We start from the raw sequence: 24,703 nt of genomic DNA on the forward strand, positions 1-24,703 counted from the left end.
TTTCACTCCCTTTAGCAGATCGGTGAGGTCTGCCGAGAGATCAGAAAACTTGTCAATGTGGGTGGAATATGCCTGGCATATACCCACAAATGATCTAATGTCATAAGCGGTCTGAGGTACTTCCCAATTAACAATCTCGGCCACTTTAGCCGGATCAAGTCGAATGCCTTCAGCACTAATTATATATCCCAAGTAATGTACCTGGAACAGATAAAATTCTGACTTCTTTTCATTGACAGCTCGTTGCTTTCCAGCAACTTAAGGACTTTCTCCACATCAATGTCATGCTGCTCAACTGTAGCTGAAAATATGAGTATGTCATCCAGAAATATGAACACACACTCTCCAATCAACTCCCGAAAAATACGCATCATCATGCGGTTAAATGTAGCTGGGGCGTTCGTCAATCCAAATGGCATAACCACAAATTCATAGTGGGCCCGTTCTGTACGGAAGGCTGTCTTGGGGATGTCCCTCTCTACAATCCGTACCTGGTGGTACCCACTCTTTAAATCCAGTTTGGAGAACACCTTAGCTCCATTCAGCCTCTCGAGAATATAGTCAATTCGAGGCATCGGGAATCTGCTCTTGATAGTCAGCTTGTTGAGTGCACGATAATCGACACACAACCGAGAAGACCCATCTTTCTTCTTGACAAACAAGATCGGTGCTGCAAATGGCGACACGCTGGGGCGGATGAAGCCAGCTTGCAACAATTCTTGGAGTTGGCGGTCCAACTCCGATTCCATTGCCTTAGAAAGGCGATACGGAAACTTGCTCGGGGGTTCCGAGCCTGGGAGGAGGTCAATCTTGTGATCCTCCGGTCTGGACGGGGGGAGCTGGGGAGGGAGACTGTCTCGAAGAAAAATCTTCTGGAACTTTTCATGGAGAACCGAGTACTTCTCGGAAGCACTGGCCATCGTCTGGGCTATCTGGATGTAAATCATCGCACACTGTGCGCCTTTCCTGACTGCTCGCTTAGCCTGCAAGTGGCTTATGAGCGGAAAGTTCGGAATACCTAGCTCACACTTAATGGTCACTGGGGTGTTTGACACATTCCGATCGATTTGGAACGTGTGCTTGTCCCACTTGACATCAGGAAGAAACTTGTGAAACCACTGGATACCCAAAATTATGTCTGCTCCTACAAGAGGGGCAACCATAAAGTCACGCACAAACTCTATGCCCTGAATCACTAACTTAGCACCTAGAGCTTCATACTTGACGCTCGTTGTCATACCTGTGCTAAAACCCTCAACTTGTTTGTCCACCGGAGTCAGCTCGAAACGGGCACGCCTAGCGGCCTGTTCCGTGATCACATCCTCCGTGCTGCCGCTGTCAAACAAGACAACGACTCTCTGGCCACCTATGTAGCCAAAGGACTTGAGCAATTCGTTGCGGTCATACTCCTGGTCATGGGCGCCCTTCTGCTTATCGGCTAATAATTGCTCCAACTGAAGCACCGGGGGTTGAAGAACTAGGGGTAGCCGCTGGGGTCTGTGTGGGAGTTGTGCTCACCACGGAAGCTGTGGAGGCGGCGGCGGCCTTTGGAGGCTTCTTCGGACAATCCCGAGAAGTATGTCCTTTTGTGTGACAAAAGAAACATCTACCCTCCTTCCTGTACTAAGAAAGCTCCTCAGCACTCAACTTGCCACCTGTCTTGCCTGCCTCCGCTTTTTGGTCTGGAGTAAGCTTAGACGCATTGTTCGAGTTCTTGGAGCCAGAGGCTCCCAGGCTCTGTCCTGGGGAAGACCCTGTCTGGTTCTGGCTTTTGCCCCCCGAGGCGTTAGCCTTGGGAGAAGCCGGCTGGGAAGCCTTGGGCTTGCCACCAGTGTGTTTCATTTCTGCACTCTGCGCAAGCGAGAGTGCGTCCTCAAAGGTGGCTGGCCTAAACATGCGCACCTCCCATTGGATTTTCGTGTCCAGGCCATACAAAAACTGCCCTTTCTTGTCCGTATCAGATAAGCCTAATTGCAGACACAAGGTCGAAATTTTATTGGCAAGCTGAAGGACTGGTTGCACGTTCTGACGCGCTCCCCTGAACTCGTCTTCGAGTCACTCAAGGTAGTGGGGGGGTAGAAACCGCTGCTTAAGGTCGCGGACGAACTCGTCCCACACATAAGCTGCCATACCTGCTCTGGTGTGGGCATGAGCCCACTGAGTCCACCAAGGAATGGCCTCACCTTCCAAGTACCAACTAGCTAAGATCACTTTGTCAGTATCTGTTTTCCTAACTGCGGCAAAGTAAGCTTCAAATTGATGTAACCATGAATAAAGAGTAGTGGGATCGAGTTTACCATTATACTTACTGAAATTCATTTTCTCGGAAAAATGATTCGAGGGCGCCGCCGGTGTCAATCTGGCGTCCAAAGCTCTGAGGTAACGCTCGTGTTCCACTCGTCGCATGGCGTCGTCTTCTCGTTGTCGAATCTCCAATGCACGCATCTGCATCTCAAGCAAGGAGCTTGGCTGCGGCTGTGACCCCGCGAGAGGGTCCCTGTGACGAGGATCTGGTATCTGGGATACGGAAGGAGAGGGAGGAGGAGATGGAAAACGCGACGCTGGAGAGCGAGAACGCTCCGCCAGAGCCAAAATCCGCGCCTTCTGCTCATCCAACTTGGTTGTCTGGTCTGCGATTGCTCGCATCATCTGCTGGAACATGTCTGTGACACTCAAGCCGGGTGCCCTAGCTGGGCTGCCTGGTACACTCTGGTCCCATGGTTCTGGTTCTCTCTCGTCGCCGAAACTCGCCATAGTGGGAAAATGCAATTCCTTTCCGGAACGCAATCTGACCATCAACTATCTGTGTGGGAGACTTCCGGAGGCTAAAAACCAACCGTCCTTCGAGGGACAGGAGTCACTCCGAAAGGGGTAGTCCACCGGCGTCTAAAAACCAACCACACGAGCGAAAAAATTTTCTGGTTTTCTTTGCTGAATCTTTGTCCTTGAAGTAGGCTCTGATACCACTGTAATATGCGGAAGCTTCGGAGAAGGATCGGTACTTCAAAACTCAGAAATCAGCACTCTTTTCGCGACGGAATTAACGCACAAACTAAAAGGAGATGTGCAGAAAATAGAGAGAGAAGGGGGAGATGGAGAGGACACAGTATTGGGTCCCAATTACCCTCTGTAGGGCCCCCACCACGGATGGTGTATTTGCTTTATTAGAATGATGTAAATCTGAAAACAAATACAGAAACTTGACCTTTTCTTGGCTGGAAAATCCTACCCTTGACCTTCAGAAGTCCACCCCTTTGCTTGGCAATCTCCTTGGCTTGACTGGCCCTTGATTGGCTTGAGCACTTGGTGAAAACTGAGATGAATTATGGGATTGTGGCTTCCTCTATTTATACTTCCCATCATGAGCAGTCGGCCAGCTGATAAACAGGCAGCCAGCATCATATTCCCACGACTGAGTAAATTCAGCAATAAATGCTGAATTAAATCCCCAAAAATGCTGGAAAAATCCCATAATGTCTGCGCATCTCTTCCTGGCTGGCTGGACATCAGGCGCCTGCTTCTGAAGGGCTGGACACATCTTTTGTCCACAATCCCAGGGTTGGGCAGCCTGTATGGGCTGCCCCATACATGCCCTACAGCCATATAAAGGCTGTAATCTCCTGGAGATTGCCTGATCTGTGCCCTAGGGCTGTCCTACAGCCCCTCCATGGCTGGTGGGTTCAGCCTGGGCCTTCCTGGCCCTCATGGGGGTGGTTCTACACCATTCCCGTGTCCACACTCAGATCCGGGGTAGCCCTATGGGCTGGCCCCTTGTCCTAAACGTAATCTACTCAGTGATCTGGCATCCGGTACCAAACCAGATACACAGAACCACTGACATCATTCTAGAGGGAGACTCACAGCGCGGACTGGCACTGTTTCATGTGCAGGACAGTGCACACCTGACATTGGACTCATGTGCAGGACAATGCACACCTGACCTCGGACGACTGAGATGGATCCCTGGCTGACTCGTCCCGGACTGGGCTCACATGGGACCAGTTCACCATCCCAGGTCCTGCACCTTCTGTACAGAAATGTCTACGTGGCATCCAAGTGCGGGATGCACATGACATATATCCCACAAAACAAGCTTCTGTGACTTAGACTGAAGCTTCCCCCTCTCCTTCTTCGGAATGTGAACATAGGCATGACTTCAAAAAAAACGAAAAACGAGACACATCTGCTTTCTTGCCAAAATAAGCCTCAAATGGTGTCACCTTAGGCACTGCACTCATCAGAGATCGGTTGAGGATCTGGACAGCCGTAGCCACAGCCTCTCCCCAAAGTGGACGAGGAAGGTCGTGATGCTCCAACATCGTCCTCACCATCTCCACCACAATCCTATTCTTTCACTCAACCACTCCATTCTCTAAAGGAGACCCTGTATTGGCCAGGTCCCTCTTGATGCCACTCTCCGCACAAAACCACACAAAAGCATTGAAAGAGAACTCCCCTCCTTTGTCAACCCGAACAGTCTTCACCTGCAATCCAAACTCCTTTTCCACCAAAGCATACCAGTCCTTGAACTAAGCAAAGGCTTGGTCCTTATGTAGCAAAAAATACACCCATGTGAACCTACTACAATCATCTACAATCAGCGTAAAATACAAGGGTCCTCCCAAGGATGGGATCTGCATAGGCCCACACAAGTCAGTGTGAACCAACTCCAGTGGTTTCAAAGCCCACCTAGTAGCTTGCTTCGAAAAAGACTCCCTATGCTGCTTCCCACGAATGCAAGAATTGCAATGTCCCTGCTTGCTGCCAACATCTGGCAAGCCATCCACCATCTGGCCCCAAAAAGCCAGTCACAGCGCGTTCACATTCAAGTGGCCAAGACGAAAATGCCACAAATCACCGAGCTGCGTACGTGTAAGAGAAGAGAGTGCTGAGAATTTGTAAATCCCATTCTCCACTCTGCCTTCCCAAACAACCTGGCCTGTTTTGCTTTGTCCCAGATAGCAACTTCCAGTCTTGCAAACCTCATGCACTAACAAAAGATGAAAACCAAGAGATGGAACATAAAGAACTAGGGAGGAATGCTTCCCCCCTCTACCATCCAGGACGATCTCCAACCTGCCCTCACTGTGAATCCTGATAGTGGACTTGTCACCAATAAAGATGTGACATGTTTGCCTCCAAAGGTCCTGTAACAACTCTTGGGAAGGAGTCATGTGCCTAGCAGCACCATTGTCCAGAATCCACTACCGAGTATCCCCAATGGTGGACCAACCGCCTCCCTACTCAAAGAAGGTGAAACTCCGGTGTCCATAATCTCCAAGTGTACAAAAGTTGGAGTCTTCGCGGCTGCAACTGAGGAATCTACACCTTTGTCGGTGCTCTGCTGAGGACATTTCCTCCAATAATAACCCTTTTGGCCACAATGGTTACAGGTCCGCTCGGCCTTCAAAGCATCATGATATGAGTCAGGCTTCTTCTCAAAAGACTTCGACTGTGAAGACTTCCCTTTGCCCTTGTTGTTGTTGTTGTTGTTGTTGCTGCCTTTCGACCACTGGCCACTCAAAGCCTCAAAACCTCCACCCTGTGGAGGGTTCAAAAACCGCTACTCCTAGTCCAAAACCATCGCACAAGCTCCTCCCAAAGTAATGGTGCTAAGCCTCCCACTCGTGATCAAAGAAGAATAGAAAGCTAGGTACTGAGGAGATAGATGAGACACCAGGGTGATAGCCATGTCCTCTGATGATATCTCCTTCCCAGCTGATATCTCCTTCCCAGCCTGAAGAACCTCCTGCTGAAGAGCCTGGAGTTTGTTGTTGTGCTCTCACATCGTCGAAGACTTTGCAAGATTCATCACTCGCATCAGCACTTCCAAGGAAATTCTCTTCATGGGTGATACCCTATTGTACAAAGAGGCCAAGTGCTACCAAATCCCTCGAGCCAACGTCATGTGTTTGATATGATTGATCACTTGGGGTGTGAGATTGAGGAAGATGAAAGAACGCACACGAGCATTGACACGATCCCACAATTGTGCCTCGGCCTCCTGCTCTTTCTTAGTGAACAATGAAAGTTCCTCCTCCTCCAGCTCTGGCCTTTGGAACTCCAACCACGATGAAATCAACCAAATCATAAGACTCCAAAACAGACTCCATCATTACCTTCCAGATGCCATAGTTGTTCCCGTCCAACTGTCGATCCACCGGGAACGTCGGGAGGGTGGAGATCTTCACATGTTTCTCTACCTTTTGCCATCTCGAGGATTCACGTGGTCTTGTGAAGGGAGAGTGGGTGGGAAAAAAATTTGAAGAAGAAGAGGCTGCACTTTGTTGCAAGGTGGCTGTCCAGCAATGACGCCGCCTTCTACCCGCTTCTCCACGTCCCGTATAGCCCAAATATTCTCCAATCAACACCAAAAAATAGCAACCCCGAAAGCTCTCACTATCTCCAAAGATTCAAGCCACCTGGGGCTCTGATACCTGTCGGAATGAGCAGAGGAAATGAGACTGAACACAGAGCAGAAAACGCAGAAGTGCTGCACAAGAGATAAAAGCTGGAAACTCTACTATGTTCACCTGATAACCAGTACAAAAGGTGTGGGGGGGAAGTGTGGTGTGTGTGTGTGTGTGTGTGTGTGTGTGTGTGTGTGTGTGTGTGTGTGTATATATATATATATATGTTCACCTGATAACCAGTACAAAAGGTGTGGGGGGGAAGTGTGGTGTATATATATATATATATATATATGATGGGGCAGCCAGTCGGCCAGTAGAAACTGGGCCGACAGCCCCTGTGTAGGCCCCACGACTAGCAAGACCTGGTAGTACCGGTCGGCCAAGGACGAAATACAGCCCTCCTCACAACTACAGAACTGGGAATAAAATGGACAAAACTAGAGAAAACTGGAGACTCCTCACACGGGCGGGCACACCCAGATCACTGGCCCTCACTCCCTACAATGTAATATGGTAGGGACAGGAGATGACCGCTAACAGATCATCCTCCCTTGGAACCGTTGCCTGGGAATGCCATTCCCCTTGTGTCTTGTGGAACACCACCAACCAACCTCCTGGGAACTTCTTCCTTGTCTTGTGTTGCTATCCTTGGACTGTGCACCTTCATCTCGGACTGAATCAGTATTTAGCCTTGCTTAGCCTAATGCTCTGATACCAATGTCACATGCAGAAGCTTTGGGAGCCTTCTTTCAGCCCTAAACACCTTCCTGGAACATGCTGATGCAAAACGCAAACAAAAGATAGAGAAGAGAGAGAGATAGCTGAGTTTCAGTGAATATAGTACAAAAAGGGTGTACATGTCTTGGCCAGCCATAGGCTGCCATCAAAAGGTGGTAAACACCTAGTCTAAATCTAGTCTAATGACCCTACTCCCTAAAGAAGTGAGTGAGTGAAACAATGAGCCCATGATGCCTTATATACGCCTTGGGAATCCTCATGGACTGGCCGACCTGCTGTCGGCCAAGCCCTGGACAAACAATAATCCTCTTGCTGCAGCTGACAGGAACATACTCCTTCCATGCACTGGCTGAAAGCCTCCTGAGTCCTCCACAACGCTTCCCTGCTCATTCAAGCTGCACCAGCTCCAATATTTGGTTCTAATCTTGTTCTTTATCAGTTGCCCTTCAAGGATCAGCCCTAGGATTAGCATGTACACGCATGCACATGACAACAGAGGAAGTACTTGCATCAGAAAATCAGAATGGTGGTGGAATCATGAGCTACTCCACTCTTGCACATGTTTACTCTGACTCTGTTTCAGGGTGATACATGCAGAAGCTTGGAGGGGTCTTCTTGGTAACTTTTGCAGATTAGAACATCTTAGCGTTACTTAACTTGAATGCAAAGGGGAGAGAGAGAAATTTGTATCGAACACAGGATTGGGTCCCGAATACCCCCAGCTTCCAGAGGTGTATTCGCTTTAACTGCTGTAAATGAATGAGTACAATATGTGAGCCAAATTCTGCCCCTCAACTGGACTGACCTAGAACTGTGTGTCTCCTCCACGTAGAGAACCCGCTTCTTGACTTGACTTTGCTGCCTGGGCGCTGCTGATTACTGTTGGAAGCCTTGAATTTACCTCCAGATGGCTTCCTTGAAAGACCCGCATGGGATGGACCTCTGATGGCCTTGCATTTTCCCTTCAAGCTGCTGCCTGTAGGCTGACGTGAGGAGAATGCTTGCTTCAACTATCAGATGGAGTAGTATCCGCCCCCCAAGTATCCCTTGTATAGGCGCTGGATTGTAACATGCATCCTGCACTTGGATGCTGTCTTGTCCAAGGGTGAGTTCCTGATGCACCGCCTAGGGATTAAAGAGTCAGTCGTGCACATTTCACACACGTGAGTCGTGCACGTCCCATTCCACACAAGATTGTAAGCCTCTTGAATGATGTAATGGCATCAGGATGCCGCATACACTTATTCGGCTAGTTGGCCAGGTGGACAGGGACATATGAGAGTCAGTGCCTAGGTTTAGATGTGTCCCAGGCATGTGTGAACCCATTCCACATGGAAACTAGCAACACCTAATTAGGGACCATGGATAGCTGAGGGGCCATGAACTATAGATCATTACGACTCTAACCAGTAATAAAACTGTCAAGCTTTGCAGTCAACATTAACACACATGCACACCTTTTAAGATTGTGTCTAGAACTACTACTTTTTACAACTACCTGTTAAACCACAACCTGAGCTAGAGGTATGGTCAAACCTGATTGGGAGATAGGTGAACCGAGGTATTGAGGCTGAGACTTTGAGAGTGCTGGATTCGGTACTGAGTGGAGGTCTCTGGGCAATATCTCTATACAAGCGTTTCAACTGAACCAAGAAACCAAAGATTACAGCACACCTTTGATAGGACTGCTGCTCATTCTCCCAAAGCGGCGGTTCATACCTACATCGAAACATGAAATGTTGCAGCTTGGGAAAACAAGACACCAAAAAGTATCAATGACAACTTGAAAAACACTTACGTGGCCCAATCTATTGGATCAAGGAGATCTGAGAGCCTCTCCTGCAAGCTGACAAGCCATCTTCTTCGTTGCTTATTTCCACTGCTCTGAAACAGTAACTCTTTTACTCTCGCCAGATTTGAACTAGATAATACAGAAGAAAGAAATGGCTCTTCTTTTATGAAAATTGTCGAGTCGGGATAAGGATGTTGACCACCAGATAGCACATCCCCCAGAAAACGCAGATCAAAAAGAAGTTGCAACAAGCCTTTCTCTGAAACTCGGCTCTCTGCACCTTTCAATCCTGTGATGAAATCCTCATAAACAAGCAACACCTACAGAATACAAAAATCAGAGTTTCAGTGTTTCTGTCTAAGCAATGTCTTCGTATATCTAATGTTGTGTAAATCCAAGTACATGTGTTGCAACAGTGTAAAGCAGTTAGAGAAAGCATGAATTTGGATCAGTTTCCATACCCACCTTTTCAAGCAATCTCGATGCAAATAATTGCAGCACAGACTTGTCAAGGGCATGGCCTCCAACACGATAGACTTCCTGGCAGCTCTTAAAGAGAAATGAAATCACATACGGTGATGGCATTGCTGGCAATGGCAGTCTCACTTCGATTTCATCACCGCCCTCATTCAATTGCCTTAAGACAGTCTCCTCCCAACCCTTCACAAAAATTACATATTGAACATCTATAATTTTTCAATCCGTGCACATATGCATGCACGTGAGCAGGAGTACATAAAGACCTGCACTTCACACACACACAAAACACACCAGACTTGAGTCCCAACAACTCGCAAGCATGGAGAGTATATATACCTTAAGAGGTGCAGATGATGCAAGATCATTATCCTTCATTAAGCTTTGTGCAAGAACAGCAGTCAGCCTTTCAACACTCCAAGACACCCAAATGCTGTGAGACACTAGACTTGCATATTTCAGGGCCAACTGCAGCTTTGTGAACTCAGATTTGCCATCCTCTTCTTTACAAGCATCCATACTTAAACCTGCTTTTGATTTGTCCTTCCCTTCTGTGGAAAACTCCTTCACATCTGACCAGAAAGTCCTGTGGTGAAAGGAAGGTAGCCACGGGAGAGAACTTTCTTTAACCGATGCATCATTCATATTCCACAACTTTGAAGGGTGTAGAATAAGTGGAAGAGCCCACGAACGTTGTGAGAATGCTATAAAAATGCGAGCTAGAAAGAGAGCCTTCTCCACTGAAGGGGAAACATCAGCAGTATCTGACTCTGTAAAATCACGGGATCTCCAGCTATTTCCTGCTTTATCTCTATTTTCCAAAGAATTTTTCAAAGAAAATAACATTTTCTCCATTCTCCCTACAGATTGACTACTACCATCTGAGAAACTCAGAACTTTTACTAGAAGCCCATTGATCATGTTTGTCATCCATGTACAGCAGTGCTTCTGCAAGTAAGGAGCAAGTTCTTCTGATCTAGCAGTATTATGTTGAGCCTGGATGAAGCTTACAGAATCCTCCAGCAGAGTTCTTAGTTTTATATTGATTCCATCTCTCAATTGAGATACTTCAGGACCCAAATAAGAACTTGAAATCCCAAAAGAGTCTTCCTCTTGTGTTCTGCCCAACAAACCTGCAACTGTCTCAGGGAGCTCGTTGAGCTTTTTAGCCTCCTGTGTGCCAGCATACCACATCAGATCTGTAGAGCCAAGACCCAGGACTTGGAAAGACAGACTGCCCCCACCTCGAGAGTCAGACGACCATGATGAGCTGATAGAAGCTAGAACATCATCCACCATGTTCTCTACTTTGATTTTGGCTAGTCCAGAGATTACAATCCCCTTTGCTCTCCCCACAAAGATGCTCTCGAACAGAATGTTCCAGAGATTCAGGGGCTCTTTCAGCAGCAATGCAGTCACATAGTCCCAGGGGGAATCTATGGACTTACCAAAAGCACTTTCTAGCCACTCCGTGCTCCCTTCTAGAGCTTTCCGACTGTCACATTCACTCCTGATAAGGCCTTCCATTCTCTCCAGATCTTTGCCGTGTTCTATAACATCTAGAAGCCTTTTACCCTCCACCATAAGATCAGACCGGCAAGTATGGATCCATGATGTACATGTCTCAGAAATAAATTTCCCTGCCAGAGAGTTCATTCGGGTCTCAAGCTTCTCCCAATGAAGTTTCCACAGTTTAACCTCATCTTCTGGATTAGGAATGCCCCCAAAAAGTTGTGAGCCCGGGGGAGAGTTGAGAATTGTGCTGAAGAAGAGCGGTGGATCCCCATTTACTTCCAGAAAAAGTTGCCCAGCTTGACACAAAGAGATCTGTATGATATTGGCCGCCTTAGACAATATCAAAGCAATCGCGTTAATGTCAGCAGGTGGTAAAACTCCTGAGTTCTCCTTCATATCTTCTATATGCTCTTCCGCACCTTGAAAACCCTTGCTTGTCTCATCATTCAAGTTTTGAGCTTTTGCAGCCCCATCCACCATCTTGTCTTTCCTCAACCTACTGCAAACAGCCATGGCTGTGCGCAGGTGACCTCTCAGCCAAGCTCTCCGAGTCTCAAAGAAGAACGAGATTATCTGGGAAGGGTTAAGCTCATCAATAACAGCCACAGCTGCTAGGGCCACAGCATACTGCCGAACATCGAGTCCTGGCTCTAGGAGACGATCTCGGCTTCTCTGAGAAATCTGGCCACGGAAAGTTTCCACGAGGGACCATTGGTGCAGGAGGAGGGGGAAATGGGACAAATTCTCACCTTTGGCTTCACTTTCAGTAAGAAGAGTCTGCACTTTGCGGGCACGAAAATATCGCTGGGCACCTTCGAGGTACATGTGCTCATCCAGGCAGCCCCAGATCTTCTCAGGGGTGTCAACGACATACTTGACCCTGCTGCCGATGCCATACAGCTTCTCGCGTTTCTTCTTTTCCATGTCCATGTGTGGAGGGGCAGCAGGCGGGTATTGGACGGCCAGGCTGTGCTTGAGTGAGGCGAACCCTAATTCCATGTGCTGGATGTTGAGGGCCACATTGTGACATGAGTTCTTCATGTCGGCAATGGAGTCTGCAGATTCGATGAGGTCGCGGTAGCTTGCCCCTACAAGCTGCCGGAGCTCCTCTTTCTTCTCTTCGATTTCCTTACGCGTGTTGGCCTCCACCTCGCGGATCTCCACCACAGTACGGCTCTCGAAGAGGGCCTCTGCATTGCGCATGCTCGCATCTTCGCTTGTCTTCTGTTGAAACCTGCCCCCCCTCATCCTACACACAGAGATCAAGGAAAGCAAGCGATCCAAGCTCACAGCAAAGAGAAGAAGCAGCTGCAGCAGCAGCACCAGAAGAGAGATGACGTTGATGATGATCTACCGTAACTGCAACAGCAATGGATCTGAGCAACACAGTGGAGACCCGGGAGAAGGAACGCATGTTGCATTGGCGATCATGTCTGCACAGAAAGATCCAAACGCAAGAAGTAGACAATCTAATGCACGTGAGAGAGAGAGGTGGAGTGGAGAGGGGGTTGAAATAAAATAGTGTATTGACATGTGTGTATGTGTGTGTAGAGAGAGAGAGGGGGAGATTGTGTGTAACAAAATAGGGTACCAAAATCTTTTTTAGAGTTCAAATTAAATGTAGAATATTCCCTCATATGCTCTCATTTTCAATGCTCTTTTCTAATGGTAGATTAAGTATCCAATCTTTGTGAATTTGTGAATCTTCTATATTTGGTATTTGTGCAGGTGGTAGGTGGTTGCTTCTGTAGCACCATCCATCTTTCTCACATGGTTGCTCTCTCGAGTGGGTTCTCTCTCTCTCTCTCTCTCTCTCTCTCTCTCTCTCTCTCTCTCTACCCTTCTCACCTTGCAAAGCTCTCATCAACCTATGGGAATGATCTTCCCTCCACCATAAAATTTATTTTCCCTCCTTTTAATTTATGAGAGAGAATATTCTAATTATGCTTATGACAAGGTATGGTTCTGTGGATAAATTTGCAAACTTTAAAAGAAGTTTTTTGGATTTGTCAAACTTCTTGATATTGAGACAACCATTGAGGATGGTCATCTCTGTGGATTAAAAAGTTGTGGCACACCCAAGGAAATTTCCTTTTGTCAACTTTATGTGAAAGAGGTGCAACAATAACTCCTTTGGATAAATCCATATGGGGAAGCTAGGGGAGTAATAATTGTGACAAAGTATTCAATAGGATTGGGGATGTTAATCCAAAGAACATCATCAAAGTAATGGAAGCATGTTGAAAACATTTAAGTAATGTCATCAAAGTAATGGAAGCAGTGTTGAAAATATTTAAGGAAAGGAAATAATGCTTGTGGTTGGATTGTTTGATGAAGAAATCATATTCTAATGCATGTAGATTTACTACACCAAAGCAGGAGAGCCTAGGTGAAGACTTGGTTAAAAAGTTGAACATGTACGGTGTCAATGAGCCATTGGTTCAAAGAAATAACCACATCACCACATCCTCCTAACAAGGTGATAGATGTGGATTAGCACCATAGCAAAAAAGACCAATTAGCTTATTAACAAAAATACTACCCAAAGCATGGTTGACATATAAATGATTTAGAAAAGTACATCCTCTCTAGACTGACTGCTTATCAACCTTAACCGACCATGAGAATCCAAAGAAAACCTTTGTAAAGAAGGCTTTTAGCCATTGTTTTGGAAGTGGCTATAGTTGTGGCATCAAAGACCCATCAGGTCAAGCTGGTCAAGCTATGGAGGTTTCTAGTGAGGTAAGGCTAGTCACCGATTTCCCTTGAGAGCTTGCATACATGTCGTTTATGCTCCCTTCAGTAGACCTTGCACGACCACGTCCATGCTTATCAACCTTAACTGACCATGAGAATCCAAAGAAAACCTTTGTAAAGAAGGCTTTTAGCCATTGTTTTGGAAGTGGCTATAGTTGTGGCATCAAAGACCCATCAGGTCAAGCTGGTCAAGCTATGGAGGTTTCTAGTGAGGTAAGGCTAGTCACCGATTTCCCTTGAGAGCTTGCATACATGTCGTTTGTGCTCCCTTCTATAGAAGGTCTAAGAGCATTTGTGGTGGCAAGGGTCACGGGCTATCCACATTGACTAGGTGGCATTACTACATTTGAAATAAAGGTGAAGACCTCCTTGCATGCCTTGGAATAGGGGAGAAGACTCCTGATTTGCAGGCTTTATTACCTCTTTAAGAAACCCATGCCCTAGAGGGCAATGAAGAATTATTATGGAGGATAATGAACCATAGAATGTTTGAATTATTTACATGAACCACCCTATTTTACCTTCTCACAAGGGCATTTCATGTAAAGTCTATGAACCTTCCATAGTTATGAGAGATAAGTAGGGCCCTTCTTTGCCCTGGGCTCGCAATATTTTTAGCTCCGTAGATTGTACCAAATTGGAAAACATGGCAATTTGGTTTAAATGTGTTCAATGAAAAAGGACAAGTGTGTGTGTGTGTGTGTGTGTGTGTGTGTGTGTGAGAGAGAGAGAGAGAGAGAGAGAGAGAGAAAATTTCTGTCGATTTTCTGCTGAAATACAATAGAGGGTAGCATGTTGATGCATTGAATGCTCTCCCATGTGTGTGTGTGTCATGAGAATATATTTTAAGTCCTCTAGAAAAATATTATTTATTCCTTCTTGAGTAATTTGGGGACACCTAGATTACTCTTGCGTCATGCCGGCTAGGTTAATATCATGGGTGATACCACTATATATATTAATACGTGCGGTATATGACGTATGTTTGAGGCCACCTATGATTATTTCAGTTAGGTTTGTATGGCAGGGTGATTCCTGGGGTACTTACGCCTGGTAGTCATGAGTTGGTGATGATTTGTGCCTGTTTAATATTTGTGGGATTAATTTAATAATTAATTGGGCTTATATTTTCAGGTGATGAAGACTATGGGAATTGAAGAGTTTACTTTGGAAGAAATGTCTTGGTGCATCACATTTCATTTTTGGCAAGCATAGTAGCTTGTAACCTTATCAAATGATTTTTCCATTTTGAACTTTAGGAAAGATACATTTATTTATGTGGAATTTATTAAAGCCTATGGCTTTACCCTAGTCCCAATTTGACACTCTATTTTTGTTAAAGAAGAGTGCCGTGCTCTCTAAAAAACACATCTTGTATATTTTGGGGGCTATGGCCTAATTTTGGTGAAAAAGAAAGCTAATAAAGAAATACTCTTGTGTGGGGAGGGGCCACGCACAAGGGGGGGGGAAGATTGCACCCAATATGGTCTATGAGCTAAGTATTTTTAATTTTGTTTAAGTGTTTAAATTCCAATTGATTTGATTTAGTTGAAGCTTACAAGCAATGGTTTTTATGATTGAATTAATTCTCTACTTTTCCACAATCAATTCCTAGAATAAGATTCCGGTTGCAGTGGTATCAGAGCTTGGGCTAGGAGATTTGTGGAGAAGGTAGGAAAGGGCTTCAACTTCTCAAAAATCAAGAAAGTGCAGGAATTTATCCAGTGGACAGAAGGGTGTTTTGTAGGTCTTTACCCAAAGGTCAAAGATTCAAAACTAGATCTACTCTCAAACCCACTCACCACCCTGCAAAACCATCCCTCTCTATCAAAAAGTGGTTTTTCCAAATACTCAGTGAAATCAAAATCTGACCGTATGGATGAAATCCTCATAGCCAAAAACCTCACGGGTATCTCTCAGAAATCAGAAAGCTTCAAGCATGAGCAAATCTATAATAGACGGAGCAGATAAATCAGTGTAAAAGCTACCAAATAAATCATCAAGGAAATTCGTGGAGAAGAGGCGCACGGCGGCAGCCTGCCGGCGCAAAACGGCTAGTGGAGTAGAAAAAAAAAAGCTTAATCCCAAAGCCTAATCTCCATAAGCTAATCTCTCTCTAATCCTTCTCTTACTTTTCCGAATTCCCATGCAAGTCACATCACTTTTTGAACCTTTACTTTTCCCTATTTTCAAATTTGAAGAGAAATTGGTTTCCAATTCTGAAAAATTTCTGGGTGCAGAAAAGTGATTTACAAGTTTTAAAAGGCTTGAAAATTGCCTAGAAAAGGCCAGAAAATTCCGAAATCACTTCTGAAAAATTTTGAAAATTTCAAAAAAATATTACAGAGTTTGGGCAAGGTTTACAGGACTGTTTCAGCAGGTTTCAAAGTGCAGAAAAATTATTTCATCAACAATTTGACTAGCCCAAGACTCTTGAATCACACGGAATCGTTCGGGATTTGTTTGAGGCGACGAGAATTCAATTCAGCCATTGAACAACGTCTTTGTTCAGCTTCAACTAAGATCAAATTGCGGGAGAAAAACAAGATAAGTACTCATTTTTTGTTTTATTTATTTACATCAAATAAAGTAAAATTTTATTTATCTACATCATTTGCACAAGCACTATGGCAGATTTTCCTATCTCGCCATCAATTCAAGAGCAACTCCTTTCTTTACAACATCAAATTGTAGAAGAAAGAGAGAAGCGTATTGAATTGGAGAGACAGCTCACGAGTCGTAGACGCAAGCGTGACTCTTCACTATCTTTTGATGACGAAGATGACACTATTCAAAGGGTTGTAAATGCTACATTGCAAGCACAAAGGTCACAAAAAGAATCCAAGATTAGTCGGAAAGCTTTCACATTTCAAAATTATGATGGAAAGAAGAATGCTAGGGTCATTTTAGCTTGGCTTAGTCAGCTAGATGACTATTTTTCTGGAGAAAAATTTTCAGAGAGTGATAAGATTAAATGTGCAGTCAATCATTTGGTAGACAGTGCAGCTTTATGGTGGAGTGTAGTAAAGCAAGGTCGTGACAAGCCAGACTCTTGGAAAAGATTTCAACGGCTGGTTAAAAATCACTTTTTACCTCACAATTCAAGTCCAAAGTTAGGCACCAATGGGACACTTTGCATCAATTGGAAAAGGAAACTATGTCACAGTATGTAGAAAAGTTCTGGAATACTTTATTACAGGTGCAGGTTGTGGATAGAGTCAGCGAGAAAGATCAAAAAAGGAAGTTCATATCGGGCCTTAGATCTACCATTAGGGCCGATGTGAATATGTTTCGACCTCATTCACTATCTTCTGCAATATCTTTGGCAACTAGTTCAAAACATAAAAATGGTTTTCCTAAAGAGATTAAAGCACATGAGGGTACTTCTTCTAAACCATTTACTAAATCTTTTTATGCTTCAAAGAAGATGTATAAACCAGGTTATGACAAAGGCAAGGACGAGGCTAAAGGCAACATGAGTACCAATAAGAAAGTCAATGGTGGCAAACCAAAGACATCTCCTATCAAATGTTTCAAGTGCCACAAAGAAGGTCACATAGCACCGAATTGTCCGGAGCGTACCAAGAATTCGACACCAGCAGCAGGCAGCTCGAGTCAATATGATTGAAGAAGACGACAATGAAGAAGAATCATTCGAGCAAGAGGGTAATTCCGATCCAGATTACTCAGAACAAGAAGGTAAACCTCATGTTCATTCTTTGCTTAAAATAAAAGGAACGATAAATAGACATGAAGTTCTTATTTTGCATGATGATGGTAGTACACATGATTTCATTTCTGAAAAGGTACTTAAAGCACTAAATCTTCATTCTTCACCTACGCACTATAAAGTCAAAGCAGCATTTACTGGAACAAAGTATAATTGCATGCAAGAGGTGAAAGATTTGGATTTATGCATCAAACCTTTAACGAAAAAGAGGGATTTCTTAGTTGCACCTTTACAAGGGGTAGATATAATTTTGGGTATGCCTTGGAGACACAAATACAATCCTATTATAGACTATGACACTCATAGCATTTCTCTAAGGAAGGACAATGAAAATATTATCCTCCAGTGTCAAGTCAAAGGAGAAATGAGTCCTTTGTTGAGTCACACCCAAGCAAAGAGAGCTCTAAGAAAAAGAGACAAGACTTATATAGTATGGGTTAACCAGCTTGATGTCGAGTTGGACACATCCAAAAGACCAAAGTTTGATCTTTTTATCTCCAAATTTAGTGATTGTTTCATGGAAGATCTGCCTCCAGGATTACCTAAGTCTAGGCCTGAGGATCATAGTATTGACTTATTGCCTGGAAATTCCCCGCCTTGTAAAGCTCCCTATAGAGTCAACAATTTAGAGCAAAAAGAAATCCAAAGCCAAATAGAAGACTTGCTAGAGAGAGGCCTTATTCGACCTAGTAGTTCACCTTTTGGAGCTCCAGTACTTCTTGTTAAGAAGAAGAACGGAACTTACCGAATGTGTGTAGACTATCGTGCATTGAATAAGATTACTGTCAAGAACAGATATCCTATTCCTAGGGTAGATGATCTTCTTGATAAGCTTAGAGGATCAAAAGTCTTTAGCAAGATTGACCTAAAGTCTGGGTATCATCAAGTTTGTACGACTCAATCTGACATTTTCAAGACAGCTTTTAGAACCCAAACTGGTCATTATGAGTTTTTGGTTATGCCATTTGGTTTGACCAATGCTCCAGCTACTTTCAGCCGTATGATGAATCGCATATTCCTTAAGTTTCAAAGTTTTGTTATAGTGTTCTTTGATGACATTCTTGTTTTCAGCAAGGATCGACAAGAGCATGAACAACACTTGGAACAAGTGTTCAACCTTTTGAGAGAAAATGAATTGTATGTCAATCCTGAAAAGAGTTCTTTCTTTCAAGAGGAGATTGAATACTTAGGTCATATAGTGTCGGCTGAAGGGATTCGTGTAGATCCTAAGACAATTGAGTGTATTGCTTCTTGGTCTACGCCTAGAAACATACATGACCTTAGATCTTTTCTTGGCTTATGTAGTTATTATAGGAAGTTCGTCAAGAATTTTGCTTGTATTGCTCATCCTTTGACTGAACTCCTTAAGAAAGCTACAAATTTCAATTGGACTGAAAAGCAAGATAAATCTTTTGCAACACTCAAGAATGCTTTAACACAAGCACCAGTTTTAACACTACCTGATTTTCAAAGACCATTCTTTACAGTAGTGACTGATGCTAGTGACAAAGGATTTGGAGCCGTTCTTATGCAAGACAACCATCCTATTGCTTATCAAAGTAGAAAGCTTAAGCCTGCAGAGCAAAATTATAGCACATATGACAAGGAATTAGCAGCAGTAGTGCATGCTTTGAAAATCTGGAAGCATTACCTAATGGGCTCTGAATTTCTTATCAAGACAGATCAACAAAGCATTAGGCATTTGCTTACGCAACCTCTTATTTCAGATAGGCATATCAAATGGGCAGCTTTCATTCAAAGTTTCCAACCTATGATTCAATATCAACCTGGAAAAGAAAATGTTGTTGCCGATGCTTTGAGTCGAAGACCAAATATCAACAACATTTCCATAATTGAAAGTGAACCATTTGTACTTATGAAAGAAACTTACGAAGTTGATCTAGATTTTTCTCAAATATGGATCAAATTGCGTGAAAACAATTGGACACCTCAAGGAAGTTATTCTCATAATGATGGCTATCTTTTCTTTGAGAAAAGATTGTGTGTTACTCAACCTTACAGACAGCTTGTCTTGGAAGAGATGCACCAATCACCATTTGTGGGACATAGAGGAGTTTCCGCAACACTTCAAGTAGTTTCTCGAGAATTCTATTGGCCTCATTTGAAGAATGATGTAGCTAAATTTGTAGCTGAATGTAACATTTGTCAAACAATTAAAAGCTACAAAGGCAAAGCTTTAGGATTGCTTATGCCTCTACCTATTCCTGATAGACCATGGGAACAAGTGTCTATGGACTTTATTACTGGCTTCCCTACTACTTCCAGTCACCATGACATGATTTGGACAATAGTGGACAGATTTAGTAAGCAAGCCTATTTCATTCCACACTAACTTCTCAGCAAGCCGCGAACATATTTGTTAAGCAAATTTTTGTTTATCATGGATTACCCAAAGTGATAGTTTCTGACAGAGATTCTAAATTTTGTAGTCACTTTTGGGTTGCTCTTTTCTCAAACTTAGGCACTAAGTTAAATTTTTCCACAGCTTTCCATCCGGAATCGAATGGACAAACCGAAGTTACAAATAGCACTATCTTATATATGCTTAGAGCCTATGTTTCCCAGCAACCTAGTGCATGGGATAAGTACATACACTTACTCCAATTTGCTTATAATAATACTCCTCATACTGCTCTACTGGTCGAGCACCATTTGAGATTATCTATGGAAGAGCATTGCCTATTCCGGCTACTAGACTCTCTCATAAGATTGAAGCTGCCGACCAATATGTTAGAGACTTTGATCGCATTCTATCTGAAGTGCATGATTGTATTGCAAGAGCTCAAGAGAAGTATACATCTCAAGCAAATAGAAAGCGCAAAGATTTTTCATTTCAAGAAGGTGAATATGTACTTTTGAGAATTGAAAAGCGTCGATTAAAGAGTGTGGAAAAATTCCCTGCAGTGAAGCTAGTGCCTAGATATTATGGGCCATTTAAAATCTTTCAAAAGATTAATGATGTGGCCTATAGACTAGAGCTTCCATCTAATCGGAATATCCACAATTCTTTTTATATCCATCTCTTGAAACCTTTTCAAGGAACACTTCCTACTCATCCAACATATGAGGAACCACCTCTTATTGAAGGAGAGGAAGAAGTACTAGTTCCTGATGCTATCATTGACCAAGAGATAACAACAACAAGGACATGTAATCAATACTTCAAGTATCTTTTGACTTTTAAGAATCATCCACAAAAAGATGCTAAATGGATGCCTGAGAAATTTTTCCAAGTTTACCCTGAAATTCTTCATTCTTTTCAAACCCAGCAAATCCGCAATTGAGGACAATTGCAAACTCAAGCAAGAGGGATGTCATGAGAATATATTTTAAGTCCTCTAGAATATATTTTAAGTCCTCTAGAAAAATATTTTAAGTCCTCTAGAAAAATATTATTTATTCCTTCTTGAGTAATTTGGGGACACCTAGATTACTCTTGCGTCATGCCGGCTAGGTTAATATCGTGGGTGATACCACTATAAATATTAATACGTGCGGTATATGACGTATGTTTGAGGCCACCTATGATTATTTCAGTTAGGTTTGTATGGCAGGGTGATTCCTGGGGTACTTACGTCTGGTAGTCATGAGTTGGTGATGATTTGTGCCTGTTTAATATTTGTGGGATTAATTTAATAATTAATTGGGCTTATATTTTCAGGTGATGAAGACTATGGGAATTGAAGAGTTTACTTTGGAAGAAATGTCTTAGTGCATCACATTTCATTTTTGGCAAGCATAGTAGCTTGTAACCTTATCAAATGATTTTTCCATTTTGAATTTTAGGAAAGATACATTTATTTATGTGGAATTTATTAAGGCCTATGGCTTTACCCTAGTCCCAATTTGACACTCTATTTTTGTTAAAGAAGAGTGTCGTGCTCTCTAAAAAGCACATCTTGTATATTTTGGGGGCTATGGCCTAATTTTGGTGAAAAAGAAAGCTAATAAAGAAATACTCTTGTGTGGGGAGGGGCCACGCACAAGGGGGGGGAAGATTGCACCCAATATGGTCTATGAGCTAAGTATTTTTAATTTTGTTTAAGTGTTTAAATTCCAATTGATTTGATTTAGTTGAAGCTTACAAGCAATGGTTTTTATGATTGAATTAATTCTCTACTTTTCCACAATCAATTCCTAGAATAAGATTCCGGTTGCAGTGTGGGACCCTCTTCGTCTCTCAATTCCAAATTTTCCTCTCGTGTGTATAAACATCTCTTAAAAAAGTATATTTTTAATTAATATTAATTATAATTAGGATTTAATTATGATTAAGAGATTAATTAAAAGTTAATCCTTCTCTCTGATTAACAGAGAAGAGAAGATGGTGAGTTGAGAGGATTGTTGAATGGAGTAGAAGGAGAGGAGAGAGGTGTGAGGAGAGAGGACCTCTCCCTCACCTGCTAGTTCAAAACGCGCACACCAGGGGGGGCTGCATTGCAGCCCGCCGGGCAAAAATTGCCCCCCTCCTCAAAAAAAAAAATTCATAAGCTTTTGAATAAAGCTTATTAAGGTTGGTTTTTTTAAAGAGGTTTTTTTTTATTTACAAAAAAGCTTCAAGAAAAAGCCTAAAAAAGGAAGAAATTTTGAAATCTGAGAAAAGAAAATTCGCTGGTGTCTTTTGGCTTTTCATCTTCTGGGAAACCTTTTGGCTTTCCGCATTCCCAAGAAACCTTTTGGCTTTCCAAATTCCGAAAAATCTTTTGACCTTTCGGATTCTGGAAACTTTTGACCTTTCACATTCTGATTTTTTTTTGTCTTTTCATTTTCCCAAAATTGTTGGCTTTCCGTATTCCAGGAAAACTGTTGGGATTTTGAAATTTTTTGACCGTTCGTATTCTAAATGCGTTCGGGGTAAATTAAAAATTTTAAAAAATTCTTAAAAATTAGTGAAAAATTAGACAAAGGTTATTTTAAATTTCAGAAAAATGTGGAGTTGGTGTTCGGCATGTGGTGTGTCCATTCGAGCGCTCGTGACCATTCAAATTCATTTTAAAATATATTTTTTGAGCCAGAAAATTAGAAAATCCATTAAAATTGGAGAGAGGCTCATAAATATTGGAGAAGTTGTCCTTAGTAGATAATTAGAGGAGTTTTCCTTATAGTAAATAATTGGAGAGTTGTCCTTAGTAGCTAATTGGAGGAGTCGTCCCTGGTAGGCTGATTGGAAAAACACGACGATTTGGTTCAAATGTGTTCAATGAAAAAGAACAAAGGCTCATAAATATTGGAGGAGTTGTCCTTAGTATATAATTGGAGGAGTTGTTCTTAGTAAATAATTGGTGGAGTTGTCCTTAATAGCTAATTGGAGTTAATTGGAGGAATTGTCCTTAGTAGCTAATTGGAGTTAATTGGAGGAATTGTCCTTAGTAGAGCTAATTGGAGGAGTTGTCCTTAGTAGCTAATTGGAGAGAAGAACAATCTTCATAGCCTCTTTGTCCTGTTCATTTAAAACAAGAAGCAAGAGGTTCTCATTCAGAGGAGCAAAGAACGACACAATACCAAAGACCAAAACCATATGGGCTCCCCTAGCATAACTTCCAGGCTAGAGAACAAATGGATTGGTGTACACCCCCCCGAACAGTGTGATGGAGAACCCACTTGGCACTACAAGCCACTGGTATGGCTCTCCCCCACCCCCCTGCCTCCCTTTCCTTTGTATAAGGTAGTCCCCTCTAAGAGCGACCAGCTAGGGAGGGGACTACCCTCACTAGTGTCTTTTCCTCCTTTGGAAATTTTGAGCATGTATTTTAACCTATTGGTTGGTTTTCCTTTTAACTAGTAGAAGGAACTATTTCCCTTTTTTTAAGGATTGTTGTACATTCGTACCTTGAGTATAGGTTAAACCTTATGGTCTACTCCCCTCTTTCGATGTGAACCATTCCTAATACCATTGGAAACATGTTAGAATACTTGAACATAATCTCATGAAAGATTTGGACAAACTAAATACTCATAAAATACTCTCTCCCATCGAAAGTCATATCCATGACTTTACCCAGGCGAGTCATCAATGTCCACCATAGCACTAGTTGAGCTTGATATCTCAACAATAGTGACACACAGCCATGCTTCTTGTAAAGCTCCCAAGGCAAGACTTTGTACACGATAGTCTTGAGAGTAACTATATAGGATTTCTTTTACAAGACGTGTGAAAGGTGCCTTGGGAATAAGTAGATCCATAGATTTTTGAAATTTTCGTATCTCTCGGAGTGCCTTGACTCCATATTTCCTCCTTCTCCTTGGTGCACATGGAGGCACATTCGGGCTCTAAGGCCTTGGAAGACGAGGAGCCTTCTTCCAGTCAGGTCCCCTTGGGCGGCCACACGACGAGGTTGTCGTGGAGGTTCTACTACTTGCTGCTATGGAGGTTCACCAGACATGCTGCCCTCACTTGTAGAGCCTCCTTGTCCTTTGCTTGCTTTTTGGACTTCCTCTTGTGTTGGAAGGGGACCAATATTAGTAGGGAGGGGTTTCACTTCAAGTCTCACTTTAGGTTGTGAAGAGAACAACCAAACCAAGAATGAATTACTCTTATATAACAATGCTTTATATATGCCCCTACTTAAATACAAATTAACATCATCATCAAATTGTACATCTCACAGCAGGTGTTATATGCACATTATGTGTGCATATACTAGGAGGCTAACCCACATTATGTGTGCATATACTAGGAGGCTAACCCACATTGGGCTTGTGAGCATGGGAGCATGGGAACAAGCTCTAGTGGAGCATGGATTAGGAGGACTAACCTTAAGGGTTAAGGTTAGGGTCAGGCATCCAAGGGTCACACATGGGAAATGGAGAGTCAAAAGTCACTTGAGGGCCCTTCTATATAATAGGGGCATGGGGCACACTCTAGGGAGGCTAAGATGATGTTAGCTTGAGGTTAGGTTATGTTATGCTCTCTTGTGTAGAGGATCATAAACTACTCACCTACCATTTTACACTATAGCTACATGCTATTAGATTGAAGTTATACCTCGTGATGGTATGGGACATTAAGGTAGAGGTATGATGTATTTCATTATATTTCATGTGTGCATCCCTTGGGCTCGGCGGTAGTCGGGTGGATGAGTTTATGCCTGATTTATGCATGTTTTTGCATAACAATTATCTAGATAGATCTTAGGGTTTTAACAGTGGTATATGAGCAATCTCTAGTTAATTGTTGTTTTTTTTCTTTCTTATTGTAATTTTTGGCATTTTTTGAAGTAAAATTTAATATTTACTAAATAAAAATGTTATTTTATTGAT

General features: G+C 43.0%; 1 protein-coding gene across 1 annotated transcript in view; it reads right to left on the bottom strand.

Moving 5' to 3' along the window:
- The window catches only part of LOC147611992 (Vps51/Vps67 family (components of vesicular transport) protein), a 31,966-nt gene extending 19,455 nt beyond the window's left edge, over positions 1 to 12,511 (bottom strand). The window contains exons 1-4 of the mRNA XM_086783846.1: positions 9,760 to 12,511; positions 9,409 to 9,603; positions 8,950 to 9,263; positions 8,688 to 8,870 (exon numbers count right to left, since the gene is read on the bottom strand). Coding sequence (XP_086639972.1) covers positions 8,688 to 8,870; positions 8,950 to 9,263; positions 9,409 to 9,603; positions 9,760 to 12,183 — 3,116 coding nt within the window. The 5' untranslated portion in view covers positions 12,184 to 12,511. The remainder of the gene's footprint in view (positions 1 to 8,687; positions 8,871 to 8,949; positions 9,264 to 9,408; positions 9,604 to 9,759) is intronic.
- Positions 12,512 to 24,703: the final 12,192 nt, after the last annotated feature.

The sequence above is a fragment of the Cibotium barometz genome, chromosome 46 (genome assembly GCF_041138505.1).
Source record: "Cibotium barometz isolate CiBa-2024 chromosome 46, ASM4113850v1, whole genome shotgun sequence".
NCBI classification, from domain to species: Eukaryota; Viridiplantae; Streptophyta; class Polypodiopsida; order Cyatheales; family Cibotiaceae; genus Cibotium; species Cibotium barometz.